Below are 19,160 nucleotides of genomic sequence, written 5' to 3'. Positions count from 1 at the left end.
TCTGTATATTGCTTTTGGTAATGTGACCATTTTAACAATATTAATTCTTTCTATCCATGAACAATGGGATGTCTATCTTCTAAAGATCTTCTTCAGTCTTCTTTAGTGCCGTCTTCAGTTTCTTTTTTCAGTTTTCTTTATCGTAGAGGTCTTAAACCATGGATAGAATTTATTCCTTGCTTTGTTATTTTTTCTAAGTTATTGTGAATGGTGTTATTTTCCTGATTTCTTTCTTAGCAGATTTATTATTGGTGTAGAGGAAAGCTATTGATTTTTGTATGGTCGTTTAGTATTCTGTTCTCACATAGCAGAAGAAGTGAATGAGCTCTTTGGAGTCACTAATTCCATTCAGGAATGTTCTGCCCTTATGACCTGATTGTTTCCCAAAGACTTTACCTTGATACCCTTGCTCTGGGGGTTAGGATTTCAACATAAGAATTTTAGAAGGATAAACGTTCTGTAGGATTTTTATTTTCATATGATTTCTCAAGGAAGAAAAATCATGTAAACTTGAGACAGTTAACTGGAAATTGTACCTTGGTCCTGCATTCCTTCAAAAAATCTTTACTGAAGACTTGTTAGCTTTTCATGTACTAGGCAGTGGGGATACAGTGGTGAATGTGCGTACACATCAGGGAGTGTGTTTCTTGGAAAGTTGTGCTGTAAAAGGTATCCTCTTATATGTCTTCTGTTGGAGAAAAAACTTGCTGATGTGTATTAGAAAGAAAAATGATTTAGGAATGAAGATTTGGATTAATGAGCCTACCTTTATGCTAGACTGAAAGAACTCTTTGAAGTTGACAGTTTTTAACTATAAATAGGGCCTCTTTTGGGGAGAGATTTACAGCTTTTTATTCAATTCCCAAAACTCTCTTGGCCCTTAAAAAGATAAAGAACTGTGTAATAGCTTTTTATCTTCTCTAATGCCTCATTTCTTATTTTTAATGAAGATATTCTTTGGCTCCTTTATTTGGATTGTTATAAATTCTAGTTTAATAAGAAAAGTTGTAAAAAATGAAGATTTATAGAAATAAAAGTCTTTATTATTACAAAGTATTCTTTTTTGTTTATCATAGTGATCCCAACTGGTGGAAAGGGGAAACCCATCAAGGCATAGGGTTATTTCCTTCTAATTTTGTCACTGCAGATCTCACTGCTGAACCAGAAATGAGTGAGTATTTTTCATTCTGTCAACATATCAAAGATAATTTGTAATCTTCTCAATGAAATTTGAGAAATTACTTTTAAATGCTGATGTGTCTGAGGTGGGTATTTAAAAGTACATTTATTTTTTATTTACCAGAAGAATAATCTAAGAATTCAAACCCTGACTATTAAGATTAATTTAACATAGACTATGGATTTTTCTTTATTATATTTATATATCTGCCTAGATGCCCTTATAAAGTGTAAAACACTTCCATTAAGAAGTGTTATGGAATTTATTCATTGTGTTAACCTGTTAAATAGAAACATATGCCCTACCTAGCTTGTTTTGTTTTAGAGATGTAGTAAGATTGTGAAAACATTTTTATAGTATTTTTTACATAACACACATATATGTAATATTAGTGCCTCTGAGAGAAAGGGCTGCAAACTTGTGCATTGTCAGCATATGAAGTCGGCCATGTGTTGTCTCATGAGTAACAGCCGATGCACTGCTGTCCCAGCTTTGTACTTGTTAATAGCTCAAGATATAAAAAGCAAATATGCCTGTAGCAGATCTCTTTTCCCCCATGGGGAATCAATCAGTTGAAACTTTCTTTTTGTATGGTATAATTTTGCTTTATGGGGTTTGAATGGGATAAGTATATTTCTTATGTTGGAATTTAAACCATTTCTGTTTAATATGAAAGCACATAAGACAAAATGCTTAAGTGATATGATTACTTGTTCTCAGAATAAAATTATAGGCCAGTTTCCACTGGTATGGGCTAATAAAACAGTAGATTGGCATTCAAATCAAAGCCTGCCATTTATTAGTTTTCTTTGTTGAAGAGTTATTAACCTTTCTTAACCACCTTATTTATTAAGTGGGCATATATCATAGTATTGTTTTGGAGATTTGCTGGGGGATGTGTAATATTGTATTAAGTACATCTAATAGTTTAATAAATACTACTTCCTTTCATTAATTGTGCTGCTGCTGGCATATCCCTATCTTAATTATTACCATTCCTTTAAATTTTAAGTGACCTCATTGATATAAGGATAAATAATACAGAGGAAGTTCAAACTGGGAGTAGTGGCTCATTCCTCTAATCCCAACAACTCAGGATGCTGAGGCAGGAGGATTATTAGTTTGAGTCCTTCCTTGGCAGCTTAGCAAGACTCTGTCTCAAAATTTAAAAATAAACAAACAAAAAGAGTTGGGGATATAGCTCAATGGTTGAGTGCCTCTGGGTTTAATCTCTAGTATTGCGTGTCCCCCCTCCCCAAAAAAAAGAAAGAGAGGAAACAAAGAAGGGAGGAGCTCATTCCTTTAGAGGTTTACATGCCTCTTAGTATTATTATTTGGAGTTTGCCATATTCATAACAACCTTGTATTCACATATTTACAAGTTGTATTAAATGATTTTTAAAAATTGCTTTGGTGAACAAAAGAAAAAATGTGCTTCTGACCAATGGTTTTCGGATCTCTTGATGACCACATTTTCATTTTAAAGTATAATGTGACTAGAAAATATAGGCTGATTTGTTGGAAAATTTTTGCCAAGACCACTGACTAAAAGTTCTTTTGCCTGGAGGTTGTCATTCTCTTGGTAGAAATTATGAGTGGCTGGTCAGAGAATATATAGCTATTTTCCTATTTGGTGAAAAAGTGTGTGCTTCTTTTCCAAATGAGATTTTTCTTTGAAGCCTCAATAATTTAAAAAGGATTTGTTTTTAAGTTGAAGATTTTACTAATGTGATTATAAAACTTTTTTTTTTTCCTGAACAGTTTACTGAATTCTCTTAATGTGATAGCTGAATAATTTTCATTTCAGAAATAAGTTACTTTTAGTGGTCTTTTTCATGGAAAACAAAATTTTTAACAAGAGAATATTAAGAAATCTTGACTGAATTTTATAAAGTACTGTTATATCTTTTTGCCTAAATCTGCAACCCCATTTATTCCTTAAATTTCTCAGCTTGATGGAAATTAAAGAAAAAAAATCTAAATTTTCTCTTAGAACTTAAAATCCTTAATGTAATTTTAAATATATCATAAGGAAAAGATAATTTTTACATATTTTACAGTTAAAACAGAAAAGAAGACGGTACAATTTAGTGATGATGTTCAGGTAGAAACAATAGAACCGGAGCCGGAACCAGCCTTTATTGATGAAGTAAGTGATTTCCTTGGTAATAGTGGTTGGTACTTTGTACTGAAATTGGAATTTTTTAAAATAATTAATTAGTTGAGTAATCTATTTTTTTGTTATAATAATAACTTAAAGAACAGAGACAAAACAGAGATCGCTTTTGAAATTTCCTCTACCCCCGCCCCCCGCCATTTTTAATTCTATCAGGACCTCATTATTTTAGGTTCCTGCTTTATATTTCATGGATATACTCTTGATTTATTTAATTCCTCAACTGATGGGAAGTTTCTAGCTTTTCTTGCTAGCACAAACAGTGACATTTTTTCAACATTTATCTTGGTGTTTCTTTAAGATATACAAGAATTGAATTGCTGAATTGAAAGATCTGTGTGTTTTACATATTGATACTGCCAAATTTTTCAGCAAAATAGGATTTTTACACTCACTGATTTTATGCAAGAGTACTTGTTTTCCAATTTTACCCAACAAGCATAGTAAGATTGTTTGCACATTAGTGAGAAAGGCACACTTACTGAATGAATTTGTTGAATAAGCCAAACTATTGTTTCTAAAGATTAAATTGTCAGTGGGATAAACCATGGTTTCTTCTTGTATTGAACACATTTGAGCTTTTGGGAAAAACTTATGCTAACTTTATGTTAAATGTCTCCATGTCATTGTTATTATCTGTAACAATGCTTACTTTCAGTGACTTGTTTGAAAATGCAGTGTCAATTTGGTGACAGTCATTTTTGGAGCCAATAATAGTGCCTAAACTTGTATTATTAGGATTTAAATATAGGCTTTTTAAATCACAATATCCTATTTACATAAGTTTTTGCTGAATTGAAGGATCTGTGTGTTTTACATGTTGATACTGCCAAATTATTCAGCATTGTTTAGCATTCTTTTAGGGAAGACGGGAGCACTAAATTTGAGGTGTGTTTTTAGAGAAATGGTGAAATTTCTGTTATTACATATAAGAAAAAAAGATTTAAATTGCTCACTTTTTCAGCTTTAAGCATGTTTGTGGTTGTCTTTTCCTGTTCAAACTTATTAATGTTATTTCCTTTTTTTGAAAAACTATTAACATAGCTGTGTTAACTTAATAGTACAATATTAAATTATGGAGCTTTCAAGCCATATAGAATATTATCACCTGCTGGCCAAATTTGTAACACATCTACATTTGTTTACATATTTTCTTTTGTTACTTTTTCGATGTCATGGAATTGAGTAACCTCAGTAGAAATAATATGGCCTGCGATGCCTAAAATATTTACTCTCTGGCCCTTACAGAAAAAAATTTTCTGATCCCTGGGTATAGATCATTTTAGAAGAATCTTTTCAGTTCTTTCTTATTTTCCATAAATACTGTTTCCTAAAATTTATCAAAGTACTGACACTGTAGGTCATTTCTTTTTCTCCTCTCCTTTTATAATTTTCCTTTGCCTTTGTACTTTGTACAGAAGAAAGCCTTAACCCTGGCTCATCTTGAACCTTACTGTGGTGCATTGCCTTACAGTATAAAAATTTACAGGGACCATTTCAAATATTGGAGTTGGTGTTAAGAAAGTAATGACAAATGACTGAGTAAAATAGATCAGATGGTTTTATATATTTTGCTACAGAAAAAGAAAAAAGTGGGAGGAACAAATGAATTGTCAACTAGTAGATAATTAAACATAATTTTTAATGATAAGCCACTATAATCCCTGGTGTTAAATGCAGAGGATACTATAAGGACTTAATGATGATGCTGTAAAAGCTTCTATTTTATGAATAAATATTTTTGTCACTTCTACCTATAAAAACAAAAAAATAAGAGTGGAATCAGTGCTGATTGCTGGATTATTTTATTTTCTAAAAGTTGAAATATGTTATTTTGACCCATAGTAATCATTAACTCATACAGATGAATTTAATACTTGGAGCATTGTCAGTTTATATACATAATTTTATTGCGAGGAAATTTGATATAGTCATACATAAGTAAATTACTTTCAGTTATACTACACTAAGATAAAAATTTGTAGGGATAGGGCCCCAGGTTGTGGCTCAGTGGTAGAGCACTTGCCTAGCATGCGTGAGGCACTGGGTTTGATCCTCAGCACCACATAAAAATAAAAATGAGTAAAATAAAGGTATTGTGTCCATCTACAACTAAAAAAAATTTCAAAAAAAAATTTTGAGTGGAAATCTGATGAGTTCAAAGAGAAAAATAAACAATTTGAAATTCCTAACAAAGATGGTTTTATTTATTTATTTTTATTTTCATTCTTTGTGGTGCTGAGGATCTAATCTAGGGCTTCATAGGCAAAACACTTTAGCCCTGAGCCACATCCCCAGCCCCAGACTGTTTTTTAAATGCATATATGTAAAAGCAGAACTGTTTTATTTAAGATGCCAATATTTAATGACCTGGCAGTCACATCTTTTGTATTATTTTAAACTTGTGAAGAAAATGAAAAATCAGCTCTAAAAGATGTAAATGTATTTATAGATAGTTTAGCATTCTTTTAGGGGAGACAGGAGCACAAAATTTGGAAAGTGTTCTTTTAGAGAAATGATGAAGACTGTACTAACAAAAAAGAATCAGGAATAAAATTGTCAGGGGGAAAAAAGTGAAAAAAGGAAAACACAAAAGAAATCCTTAGAGCTCTGCTTACAAGAACAGTTGTAATAGAGCTGAGTGAAGTATTCATGACTTGAGTTGTTAGTCATAACACCCATCTTGAGAGAGAGATTACACCTGCCCTGTGTGTCTAAGCTGCAGCAGCTACAAAGCAAAGTAAAATCCTCTATCATGATATAAAAGATTGAAGAACTCACACATTTAAGTTAAATGTGGTTCTGTTTCTTCTAATTTTAGAGAATATCTGTTAAAATACATAGGAATAGCGCTCAACTGTTTACACATGGTTATTAAAGATAATACATGGGATACTAAAACATAAAAGCAAAATTGAAGTTTCTATAACTTAATGATGAAAGTTTTATGTCCCTTATCTAGTTAAAGAAGTGAAAACATAATGTTTCATAAAGTTCAGTTGTTTTTTATATTAACTATTTAATTCCTGTAGGATAAAATGGACCAGTTGCTACAGATGTTGCAAAGTACTGACCCCAGTGATAATCAACCAGATCTACCAGAGCTACTTCATCTAGAAGGTAAACCTGTTTTCTGTTTACCTTGCAAAAAGAATAATTAGAGGTTCTATCTATTGTTCTGTTATGGATTTATTTTTTATTTTTTTGGTACTGGGGTTTGAGTCCAGGGATGCTCAACTACTGAACCACATTGCCAGCCCTTTCTTATATTTTATTTAGAGACAGGGTCTCACTGAGTTTCTTAGGACCTTGCTAAGTTGCTGAGGCTGTCCTTGAACTCACCATCCTCCTGCCTAAGCCTCCTGACCTGCTGGGATTACAGTTGTACACCATCTTGCCTGGCACTGTTATAGAATGGTTTTTAAGAATGATTTTAAACAAAACATTTCTCAGTCTTACTGTTTTTTTGGTGTGGTACTGGAGATTGAACCCACTGGTGCTCTACCACTGAATTACTGAGCATCCCCAGCTCTATGTATGTATGAATTTTTATTTTTGAGAAAATAAAAAAAAGTCTTTGTAAGTTTTTGTAGCAGACCTCAAACATTCAATCCTCCTGTCTCAGGCTTCCTGGATCACTGGGATTTCAGGCTTATGCCACTGAACCCAGCTTTACTCTGACTCTTTAAAATGCAGTTTAAACCTTGGGTGAAGTTTGAATTCTCATACTTTTTATCCAAATTAAATTTTTAATTCAATATTCTAGAATTTTATGAAATGAAAAAATTCTTAATTTTGAGATTAGTATTGTAGATTAAGTTGTCACTGTCATATTCTGAGAAAATGAGTTTTGGATTCTGTTGACTAACGTTAATTCATATAAAGTTTATTGCTCCAAATTAAATCTTTTATTATTAAAATTTTGTAATTATGTATCAATGGTTCAGTTTCTTTTATTGCATTTTCTTATTTCTTCAAATCTTGTTATATTAGCAATGTGTCACCAGATGGGACCTCTCATTGATGAAAAGCTGGAAGATATTGATAGGTAAAAGAACATGGACTATATCTGTATTGTGTATATTTGTCCTTAAAACTGTCTCTATAAACTTCAGAGTGAGCTCTATTTGCTTTCACAGAAACCATTCCTTATTCAGTTGTTTTCAACTAGATGTGAGGAATTGGACTCATTTGCCCTTTTTAAAAGTGAGGATTTAATTGACTCTCCCTATATTCTTTTTTTTTTTTTAAACAAATAAGAGTTAAGTAGCCTAGTGCAGTCATCTTTGCTAAAATGGCATTACCAGAGCCCACAAATGACTCATTTATTAATAATTGGAGAAATCTTAAGTATTTCAGGGTACCGTCAATTGTAATAAATTGTATTTCCCCTCAGCACAGTACCTAAATCTTAAACAGTTTTGGTTGCCTTAGCACTAAAATACAAGATAATTTTACATAGGTTGAATCTTTAATAATGTCTACCAATATTAATTTTTACTATTTTGATATGTCATAGTTTAGAATATTTTATCATTTAAGTAAGCAGTTATGTTTCAAATTATTGTGTAATGTTTCAGGAAACATTCAGAACTCTCAGAACTTAATGTTAAAGTGATGGAGGCACTTTCATTGTATACTAAATTAATGAATGAAGATCCCATGTATTCCATGTATGCAAAATTACAGAATCAGCAGTATTATATGCAGTCATCTGGTGTTTCTGGTTCTCAGGTATGCTTTTAAAAGCTCAAGAATATTGTTTTAACTTTTCTAATGCATTTGAAATTGCTGTGATAGCTGTATTTTTGTAAAATATGAAATTTTCTAAAAGTAATGTTTAGAGTGAGAATAAAGTTTAATACAACTTTTTACTTGATATATGCAATTTATAATATATTAAATATACCAGTAGTTGTATTGCTCTTATATAGCAATAGGCAGCAAAACCAGCCATCAATCTTTTTATTTTATTTTAAATAGTTATTTTGGTTCTACTCTAGACCATTGAATAAGAATCTTTAAAGTTGAGGACCTAATATCTACATATTTTCAAACTTTGTATATAATGATTTGGTTAAGAACTGTAGTTTTATCAGTTTTTTTAAACTGTAATTTATTGAGTCAAATTTTTAATTATTACTAAGTTTTTCTGAGTATCTACTATTTTTATTTTACAATGACCTGATTATACGAAGTGTTCTTTCACAAAAATAATAGAGAGTACCAGGAAACTTTTGGATTGTTGCATGTTCATTGCATAGATTATGGTAATGATTTCACAAGTATGTACTTATCGCCAAACTCCTCAAATTGGGTACACTACATATATACAGCCTTTTGTATGTATTATCTCAATATTGTATTTTTTTTAAAAAACCCATAAATTAAAATGTACCATTTTCAGAGATGGGAAAATTCTCTTAAATATCTAATGACTTTTAGCAGTACATAATAAATGCAGTGGGAAAAATGGAATTGAAAAACTGTTAACCAACAAAATGTAATATTTTCATATGTTTTTACAAAGCTGCTTAAAAGGGATTTCCCCCTTTTTCACATAAAATGCATATAATGCAATGTAGACCCCCTTTTTTTTCTTTTCATCTGAAGCAACTGTTTAAGAGCTCCTTTTCCATAAATTCAGCAATTTCCAGGTATAAGGAATAATCAGCCAGATTCTTTTTTGTTTACAAAGATTTATCACAAACTTTGTTCAGATTTTTTTTTTTTTTTAAATAGGCCATTTTCTCTGAGATGAGGGTCTAGCACTACCTGGAACTAACAGCCAAGCCCTAGAAACATAAGGCTAGATGATATCTTCTCAAGGGTCTTTAGTAATAGTTTGAGTCAGGCAAAAAAAAAAAAAAAAAACATTCATGCAAAGAAAAAAGTAAAATAGTTATAGGAGCTGGTAGAGCTATGTTTATAATGAAGACCTTTTGGATTCTGATGTGGTATGTGTTGTGGCTTAACAGAAGTCCAGGATGATTATTGTCCTTGCCTCTTGGTGGTTGTCATATTGATTTAACACATAGTAACAATATTCTTAATATATTTATTTATTTATTTATTTTTATGTGGTGCTGAGGATAGAACCCAGTGCCTCACCTGTGCTAGGCGAGCACTCCACTACTGAGCCATAACCCCAGCTCACATAGTAACAATTTTATTACAAAGACAGAAGTTGTCTTTTAAAAAGTGAATATTATAGAATATTGATAATTCCATGTTTAAAACTTTTGATATTTAAAAACGTCAATCTCTTTAGACTAAAAACAGTACAATTTTTTAGATATAGTAGTAAGCAAATGAATCTAGCCTGCCTCCTGTTTTTGTTGTTGTTTGTTTGTTTGTTGTTTTTTAGATAACTTTTGTTAAAACATAGCTATTCTCATTGTCTGTAGCTACATTCTATCCCTGTAGATTGTAGTTGTTGTGACAGAGGCCATATGACCTACAATCCTAAAATATTTGCTACCTGGCCCTTTATAAGAAAACATGCTGACCCCTACTTTAGAAAGTTAACTTGCTCACCCTTGCTTTAGAAAGTTAAGTTGCTCCAGATTCAATAAATTGCAGTTTAGGAAATTTATATTATAAATAGAATTTATGGCATTGTAGTCTCCTAAAATGTGCCTCCTAAATGTCATTTTGGATTCCATATTATTATGCAAAATATTAAGTCTATGAAATAGAATTATGTTAGTATAAAGTTTCAAGGTAATTTCCTTTAATGCTTCTGTATTGCAATAAATAAGAGTTCAGGTAATGTTTAAAAACAAAATCCTCAGCTGTCCACATCACTAAAAAGTGTTTTTTATAAAATGCTTATTGATAGAAGTAAGTTTTTAAAACATGATTCCAGAGAAATAATATGTGTTCTTTTTGTAGCTGAGTGCCTCTTCAGAAAATGTTTGGAATGTGTGTGAAAGTTTTACAATCAAGTATGTTTTCTCAATAACCATCCTAGGTATATCCAGGGCCTCATCAGAGTGGTGCTTACCTGGTTGCAGGGAATGCCCAGATGAGTCATCTCCAGAGCTACAGTCTTCCTCCAGAGCAACTGTCTTCTCTCAGCCAAGGAGCAGTCCCACCATCTGCAAACCCGGCCCTATCTAGTCAGCAGACTCAGGCTTCTTACTCAAAGTAATTTGATACATTGACTATTACTTGTGATTTTGCTGTTAAAATTCTTTAATTGCCTCCAATCATCAGCAAGCATAGATCTGAATAAGAAATCTGAGCTAGAGATCATCAGTGTTTCCAGACAGCCCCATTTATGGTGTTGAGTGGATATTATAGGAACCCATTTGATACTACAGTATCAGCTACAAGCCAGTCCATTGACTGAACAACTCACTCAACTTCTGTATTTGGGGGGTAGTTTTGTATTTTTTGTATTCCTCTAAGTGGAATATTTTTGTGATTTTGAATCTACGATGATATTTGATAATTTATTTAAAAAAACTAATTTGTAACTATAATTTATCATTTTCCCACAAATTTTATGTAAAATCTAAATTCTGTTATTGTTTTGGAATATAAACCCTGGGCTATCTCTTTAAGAAAGCAAATATTTCCTTATTTTTATATTATATTGGAATTTAATTTTCATTAAAGAGAGTGCACATTTGAAAAGAAAAGATGAAAAACATGATTTGCCTCTGTGGTTCTTGAGGCAGATAGCTAACTGATTATGCAATGACAGAGGCCCAGTTCTTTTGGCATTTACTTATATTCTGTGTCATGTAGTTAAATCATTATGAATTTTTAAGTATTTTCTGTGTGTGCTTGCTTTATTGGGAATCTAAGCAGAATTCTTCCCCTTGAAACAAATATACTTTAAGAGTTTACTAGCATGTAGTCTACAAGTCATGATATCCTGACTTGTGTGACAGACATTTCTAGGTTACCCAAGCATAATTTCTAGAAACCTTTCCATCAGTGTCTATAGATACTCTGTATTACCCTCACTATTGTAATATTCATTCTCAAAGAGTCACATATTGGAGAAGCCTGGAAATTTTAAGGAATTATCCTATTGTCACATCTAGTATTCCAGAGTCACTTAAGAAGGCATGGGACGTTTAGTATCTGCCAAGCACTATGCTTTATGCTTTATATATATTGATTCATTTGCTTCTTGTAATAACTTAGGGGGAAGCTATACTAGTATTTCTCATTTATAAAAAGGGAAACTGAGACAGGGAGAGGGTTCTAAGGTCCTACTAACTTCAATTCAAAGCCAGGCCTTCTGCTCCAGAGCTTAACACACGTGGCCTCTATACTGTGATAGTGCAATATTGTGGTTCCTATTGGTGTAAAAAATTTGACTTACTGTAATATAACTATATATCACAGTGTAATGAACTAATAATGAGTGATACATATAGCAAACTAGCACATACTAAACATTTCAAGAATATTAGCTTTTACTGTATTTATTCTAACTATGTACTTCCTTACTTTCAATTTAAAGTTTCACTGTCTACCCAGTATCCTGGAACAAAACTCTACAATTCACCCAATATTTATTTTATGTCTGCTCAGCACTGTTCCCCTATCATAATACCCAACATAAAATTATTTGCTAATTTTCTAAGTAACTCTTCCCTATTAATATCATCATATCTTGCAGTTAAACACTATAGAATTTCCTGCCTAATCTTCATGGTTCTTTGGCTTCTAATCTTGCCTCTGTAAATTCATCTATCCTATTTCCATTTAAAAGTTCTTTATGAGCTTTCTCAGTATTAAGAGTTAAGCTGCTTAGCGTCCTCCTAGGACTACATGTTCTTCAATCCTTGTCAGTATCTCCAATCAATTAGTAACAGGGTGATTCCCAGCACACATCAGGCTTTCACACTTTCCATCTTTGCTATACCATGGGTACCATGCCATTCCATTCCACCATTATTCGAACATCTTTCTTACTTTTTTCTTCCCCTTCTGATCTAGAATAACGCAACTTGAGTATATTTTCTTGGAAAACTTATTCACCTCTTTAAACACCTAAAGAACTGTGCATATATCTTTATTTATAACTTATATTGTAATATAAACTACATATTTTTATGTTTGCTTTTACTAAATAGGAAGCATTTCGAAATTAAGAAACTCTAAGTAATGTTTATATGTCAGATGTCTGCCATACATACACTGATTTATCCATGAACCTCAGGGTAGGAGAAGCAAATTGAAAACAGCAAATAAACAAGCTTTGCTGTCCTTATATCACTTTATATCACTTTAAAATACTACCATCTCTACAAGTAACTTTTGAGAACTGAATCAGTGCTACCTTCTCCAATGAATAATAAGATTGCCCAAGAATGACAGAAGTCTGAAAAACTGAACTCTGAAACCAAAATTATCTGTAGAAAAATTTTTAAAAAGTCTTTTTAGATGTGTACTGAAGATCAAGGAAAACAAAGAAATAAATCCTGCCTGTCAAAAACAACAAAAAATTCTCATTGTCCATAATTTGCAACTAGAAAACTCAAGTCAAATATGTAGTACACTTCAAGCAAGTAGACTTCTAACCCTGACCCTCACTTATTCCAATTTTGTTATATTACATTTGCTCTGCTATCATTTTTCTTATTTCTACACTGAAACACTAGGCAAACACATTTTTGTATGTATACTTATGTATATATGTATATATATGTGTGTGTGTATATATATATATAGTACATTTATATGTGTATGTGTGTGTGTATATATATATATATGGTACATTTATACATAGATTCTTAAATTGACTCAAAGTTTTATGAAACCTTTATAAGGAATAAAGAAATACGCCTCACTAGCTTAATATAGCACCTGAAATTGTCATAATTAACACTTAACCATTTATTTTCCAAATATTTAGCAAGTTCTTGTATAAAACTGTGTCCTGTGCAATGTGACTCAGTTCCAATTCTTAAGAAATTATAGGTTAGTATAGATTCATACAAGTAAAAAGGAAACTATCAGAGAATATACAATGATAGTTATATATTCAGGGTCCTCTGATGGTACACAGGAGGAACCATGCTAGAAAAGTGGGAAATCAAGGAATGTATCCTAGTGAAAATGAGGGTAAGCTAAGAATTAACTAGAGAATAAACAAATGAGCCCAGCCAGGAAGGCAGCTAATGTTTCAATGACATGTTCTACAAAAAAACACCTGTTGAACATGTATTCCTTCAGAGGTGGCATTAATAGCGATACTAAAAATTGATAGGGTCAGACTCTGTATTAACAGTTTCACATATGGATATCAGATCTGAATAGGTAATGGTAGAGTTGATAAATGTGGTGGGGTGGTATATAGGTGGTTTCTTTTATTCTGTATTTTTAAGAAAATAAGAGAAATGAAACGATCAGTCTTTCATTATCAGTAGTCCATTGGAATTATTCTTGTTAGGAACACCAGTGATTTCCATATCACCAGATCATGGGGTCAATTTTGTTTTTGTACCCAATTTTACAGTTTATTATTCTTTTTTGAAATACTATTATAGTTGGTCATGACCATTATGACAATTAGTTTTCTTTTATTCATTGCTACTACTACTCAGTTTCCTTGGCCTTACTCCTCTTTTATTATCTTTCAGATGTGTAGGGCTGACCAGATGGACTGCTTTTTTCTCTGTCCACACTCTATAGGTTAGCTCATTCAGCTCTGTGACTCTAAGCACCATGTATATGCTTGATGACACTCAAATGTTTTTTCTACTCTTACCCTCTCCACTGAACTCCAGACTTGAATATCTGACTACTTAGTGTATTATGTTTTCTTGTATATTTTCTAGACTTCTCACTTAACATGTTTAAAACCATTCTTGATTCTTCTCCTCTTCAGTGAATGGCCATTCTGCCAGTTATTTTTACTAAGTATAAAATAAATACTGTAAATTTATCTCTCCTATTTATCTATTCTATCCTCAGGCATTCCCAGTTACTTTGTCCATAATTATATTTTGATGACATGATCTTCAAAATATGTGAATGCCCTTTTCTTCCTTCTCCACACCCTAGCTTTGACTGCCTGTCAGCTCTCACCTGGAAAAATCTAATAGCCTCCACTGTTCTTGCTTCTGTCCTAGTTTCAGGGTGAATCTAAGTGATATCACATTACCCTCCTGCTCAAAACCAACCAATGTCTCTCCATCTCATTATAAGCCAGAATCTTTGTGGCCTTCAAGGTACTATATATGCTATGGCCCCTCAATTCTGCTATCATATATCACTCTTACCTGTGCTTACTTGGCCATAGGCCTCTTTGTCCTCCTTGCTGTTCCTTGAACATGTGTGGTGTTTTCTCTCCTCAAAGGCTTCTTTTTTCTCTACCTGAAACAAACTTTTCCTAGATAATTGATATGGCTCCTTCCCTTCCTTATTTTAGGTCTTTGTTTAAATACTTCTGTTTTAGTCAGCTTTGTCTCATTGTGACCAAAAGATCTGACAAGAACAATATAGAGAAGCAAAAGTTTATTTTGGATCATGATTTCAGACGTCTCAATCCATAGATAGCCAACTTCCTAGTTTTTGGCCCCAGATGAGGCAGAACATCATGACAGAAGGGCATGGCAACACAGAAGCAGAGAAGGAGCCGTGCTTGCCAGGGACAAAATATAAGCCCCAAAGGCATGCCCCAGTGACCTACCTCCTGCAGTCACACCACACTTGCCTATAGTTACCACCCAGTTAACCCATATCAGTGGACTAATCCACTGACCAGGTCACAACTCTCATAATCTAATCATGGACCTCAAGGCATTCTTGCATTGTCTCAAACAGGAAAGGCACCACATATACAAACCATAACAGTTGCTCTATCTGAAAGGCCTTCCTCTACCACCATACAGAAACTAGAATTACTTGCTTCAGGACTTTTAGTCCTACTAACAGGCTCTCTTCCTTCTCACAGCACTTATAACCCATTGGCTTCTCCTACTAGAGTGGAAGCTCTATGATGGTAGTGATTTATTTTTATTCTACAGCGTCCCAGTGCCTCAAATAATAATGTCTGGCATCTGTGTCAAATGTTTAATAAACAGTTATCAAAAGAATTTAAATGGGGGCTCAGCCGTAGAGTGCTCACCTAGAATGTGTGAGGCCCTGGGTTCGATCCTCAGCACCACATATAAATAAATAAGTAAATAAACAAACAAATGGACGAATGAACAAATAAATAAGTAAATAAATAAAGTCATTGTGCTCAAGTGCAACAACAAAAAAAAAAGAATAAGAATTTAGATGAATGAGTGTTTAACAAATGGCTTTACTGTTTCTCTCTTAATGGCTATATTTTGGTAGTTGGCTAATTGGATGTTTTTCTCCCTCCACAGTGCAATGGTTCAAGGAAATACATATCCCAACCAGGCTTCAATATATAGTCCTCCTCCCACTGCTACTGCTGCAACTGCTGATGTCACTATATACCAGAATGCAGGAACTAATATGTCCCAGATGCCAAACTACAATTTAACATCGTCAACCCTGACTCAACCAGGAGGCAACCATCAGCCTCCTCAGCCACAGCAACCATATTCTCAGAAGGCTCTGCTATAGGACCCAGTGTTCCTGTTTGTAGCAGATATCTGCTAAATGCCACTGACAATGTTATGAGATTCGTTAATTCTTAAGATTTGTTTATCCTCAGCTTATAGGAATCTATCTTGGTCAACAAGTTCAAATATTCAAGAAGGTAGAACTCTCTTCAATTTGCAAGGACTTTTTAGAGGGTCACCCCTCCACCAGAGGAATGAAACTACTTAACAATATTTGATTCCTTTCATAATATGAAGAGTTGACACAAGATTATTTGTCTTGTAAAATTACCTGGTCTGCAAAATGTCAAACTTAACAAAAACTGTCGTGGCAAATGTTATGTACATATATTGATATGTAACTCTATTAGTGGCCATTTGAATCACAATGGTGATCATGTGAATATATTTAACACTGTGTTAAATTAATTTACATTGCTATTTTATTTTAATCATGAACAACTACCTTGTTTCCTAATGTTTTGTGTAAATTTAAGATATTTACACTGTCCTTTTAAACTGCAAGAGAACAAAGTTGCAGCATATTTACGTGAAGTCATTGTTGTCTGTGTTTCAGTTTCACATTAAACTGAACCTTCCTTTTCCTAATTGTGATCTAAACTTGTGTAATTATGTCTTTCTGTAGCCTCTGCATACTACTGGCTGTCATCACACCAGCGTACAGTAGCTAAATTTTTGGTGCAATTATAGCAAGTGATGATGTTCCCTTTTAGACTTTTACTTTTTGGCATGATATTTCAGATATGTGGGACCATGAGACAAAATTAAGTAGGATTACATTCTTTACATCTTATTTTTAAAGAAATAATGTTGTTTTACTTTTTCCTAGTTGAAGATAGTAATTAGGTTTCTAAGCTGTATACTGTGTTTATTGGTGGCAGTGACACCAAAGATAGAGGCAATGGATAGAAATTTTTTAACTGGAAAGAAAACACTACATTTTCAAAGTCTCTTGTAATTATTTAGGATACAAACAAAGTTTGATTCACCTGTCTTATCCCACTGCTAGACTTTTAAATATGTCTTTAACATTGTATCCTTGAATTCATCATTAAAATGGATATAAGTAGCTGTTTCAAAGTAATTTTATATTCCTGGCTTTACTTCACATTTTATGTATTTATTATTACCTTTCAGACTAGAGTTTTTAGTTGTTTTCTGTCTTTTAAAGTTCTAATGAGTAATTTTGGCTTTATATTTGGGAGTATTTTTAATACATTCATACAAGGAATGTTTCCACTGACGATTTAATCTTAAATATTTAAAACTTAACTGGTTTTACAGTACTATAATTTAACAATATTATTTAAATACCTGTTGAGTACATTTAATGAATTAAGAGGTTTCATACTATAAGTGCAAATTGGATTTGTACTAAAACTATTGCAATCAGGTAACTGGTTTGTTTGCTTGTTGACAAATTTCTCCATCACTGGCATATAATTTTAATGATGATTAATTCTACAGGTTCCTATTGAAAGCATCATATTCAACTTAAATGTTTCACTCTGGTAGTGTGTTTGAGTTTAGAGTGTGTTGCTCTCAAATAATAATTTTCAGTTTTCAATTTCAACTTCACACTTTAACTATTTTTTATAAGTTACTTTTGATAAACTTTGTTAAACAGATAATCTCTTTCATTTCAATTTGAATATTATATTTTAACTGATAAACTTTTTCCCAAGTCATTGTATTTTTCTTTCTTTTGATGAATTCCTATTTAAAACTGCATTCTTTTCCCATTTTAATTTTGATATCCTTTGTGTTACAAAATCAATTAAGTATTCTCTATCCTTTTTATCCTATAAAAGTCAAAGAATGATGAAATGAAAAAATATCCTATTTCTATATATTTGCTACCTATTGGTTATCAGGCTTAGGAAGATTTAGATGATGAGGACTTAAAACATACTATATTTGTGCCTTTCATTTATTAAGAATGAAAATATCAGGTAAAAACAATTTCAATGAAAATGAAGCACTAGCTTTTCCATCTTTGAAATGACATGACAGAGGTGGAAATAGGAAGCGACCAGCTAGGATCACAAATGATTTTGGTTTGAGACCTTTGTGTTTTGCACTAGAAATCTTTATTACTAGCTGTTTTTATTTTAAAGGGGTAGAATTATTTATAAAATGAACTAATTTTAATGTAAACTTCTGGGAAGCAAATTTATTTTTCAGTTTATTTTTTTTATAAAGTTTGAGATTTGTTTCCACCAAAGTAACAACTAAGTGGAAATATCCAATTCAGTTACTGTGTAGCATTAATAGCCAACAGACTCTATGGCTAATTGGATATGATAAAATATCAGTACCTTAAACCTACTAGGAATTATTTGGTAATATATCCTTAATATGATGCAATCTTTTCCAACTCTGTGGTCTTCCTTCACTATGATCTCTCGCTTCTCAGTGGGGGACCATCTTATGTGCCTAGAGATGCACTTCATCTTAAATGCTTCTGGAACTTCTTTTCTATACCTCTTAGTTTTTATATTTAAAATTGTTAATAGACCATTAACTGCCATTCATTTCTGTTAGATATGACTTTTATATGTGATAGTCTAATTGAGCTTGAAAGTATCTTTTGTTCAAGGCTTCATTTGTATAAGACAAATCAGTGCCCTACCTGCTCAATTATGCAACTATAAAAATTATAGAAATTGTTTTCCAAAATGAGGTTTATTGGTATAATTGGTCAAATTTTTATCTAATATGCATTAAAATCACTATTTTCTTCTCTCTTTCCTTGTTTTGCTTACCAGTTATACTAATAACCGTAAGTTCTTGTTGTATCATTTTAAATATTAATAACAAAACTATAGTTTAAAATTTTCACTCTAGTGTCATTTCCCAATTTTTTTTTGGTTTGCTTTTGGTTTTAGGTTTTTATTTGTTTTCGTTGACTAACTGTTTATATCCCTTAGATCTTACATTCAGTTATCTTTTATTTTAGAAGAGGAGTAGGAATACTGTATTGGTCCTTTGAAATATCTAATACTATGAATGGTGCTTTTCCCAACAATTTTTTGTGTTGAAAATTTTTAGACCTACAAAAAGATTTGAGAGAATTATACCTTGAACAATTAAATATTCTTCATCTAGATTTTATAATCATTAGCAACTTGTTTTCTTATGTATATTTATACATGTATAAATATACATATTTACACATTTATATATGTAGATGGATGTGTCCAAATGTACACACACACCCCATATTTTATTATGTAGC

The 19,160-nt window shown here is 32.2% G+C and overlaps 1 protein-coding gene across 2 annotated transcripts in view; it reads left to right on the top strand.

Annotated features, from left to right (window-relative positions):
- Stam (signal transducing adaptor molecule) overlaps nt 1–17,006 on the top strand; it is a 62,054-nt gene extending 45,048 nt beyond the window's left edge. For both annotated transcript variants that reach the window (XM_005325800.5, XM_078023352.1), the window contains 7 exons: nt 1,077–1,171; nt 3,241–3,329; nt 6,389–6,476; nt 7,350–7,404; nt 7,937–8,090; nt 10,330–10,505; nt 15,701–17,006. In XM_005325800.5, the coding sequence (XP_005325857.1) occupies nt 1,077–1,171; nt 3,241–3,329; nt 6,389–6,476; nt 7,350–7,404; nt 7,937–8,090; nt 10,330–10,505; nt 15,701–15,923 (880 nt within the window). In that variant the 3' untranslated portion in view covers nt 15,924–17,006. The remainder of the gene's footprint in view (nt 1–1,076; nt 1,172–3,240; nt 3,330–6,388; nt 6,477–7,349; nt 7,405–7,936; nt 8,091–10,329; nt 10,506–15,700) is intronic.
- Nucleotides 17,007–19,160: the final 2,154 nt, after the last annotated feature.

Source organism: Ictidomys tridecemlineatus, chromosome 10 (assembly GCF_052094955.1).
Source record: "Ictidomys tridecemlineatus isolate mIctTri1 chromosome 10, mIctTri1.hap1, whole genome shotgun sequence".
Taxonomy (NCBI): domain Eukaryota; kingdom Metazoa; phylum Chordata; class Mammalia; order Rodentia; family Sciuridae; genus Ictidomys; species Ictidomys tridecemlineatus.
The sequence above is the reverse complement of the archived record's forward strand: the minus strand, read 5'-3'. Positions and strand labels throughout refer to the sequence as shown.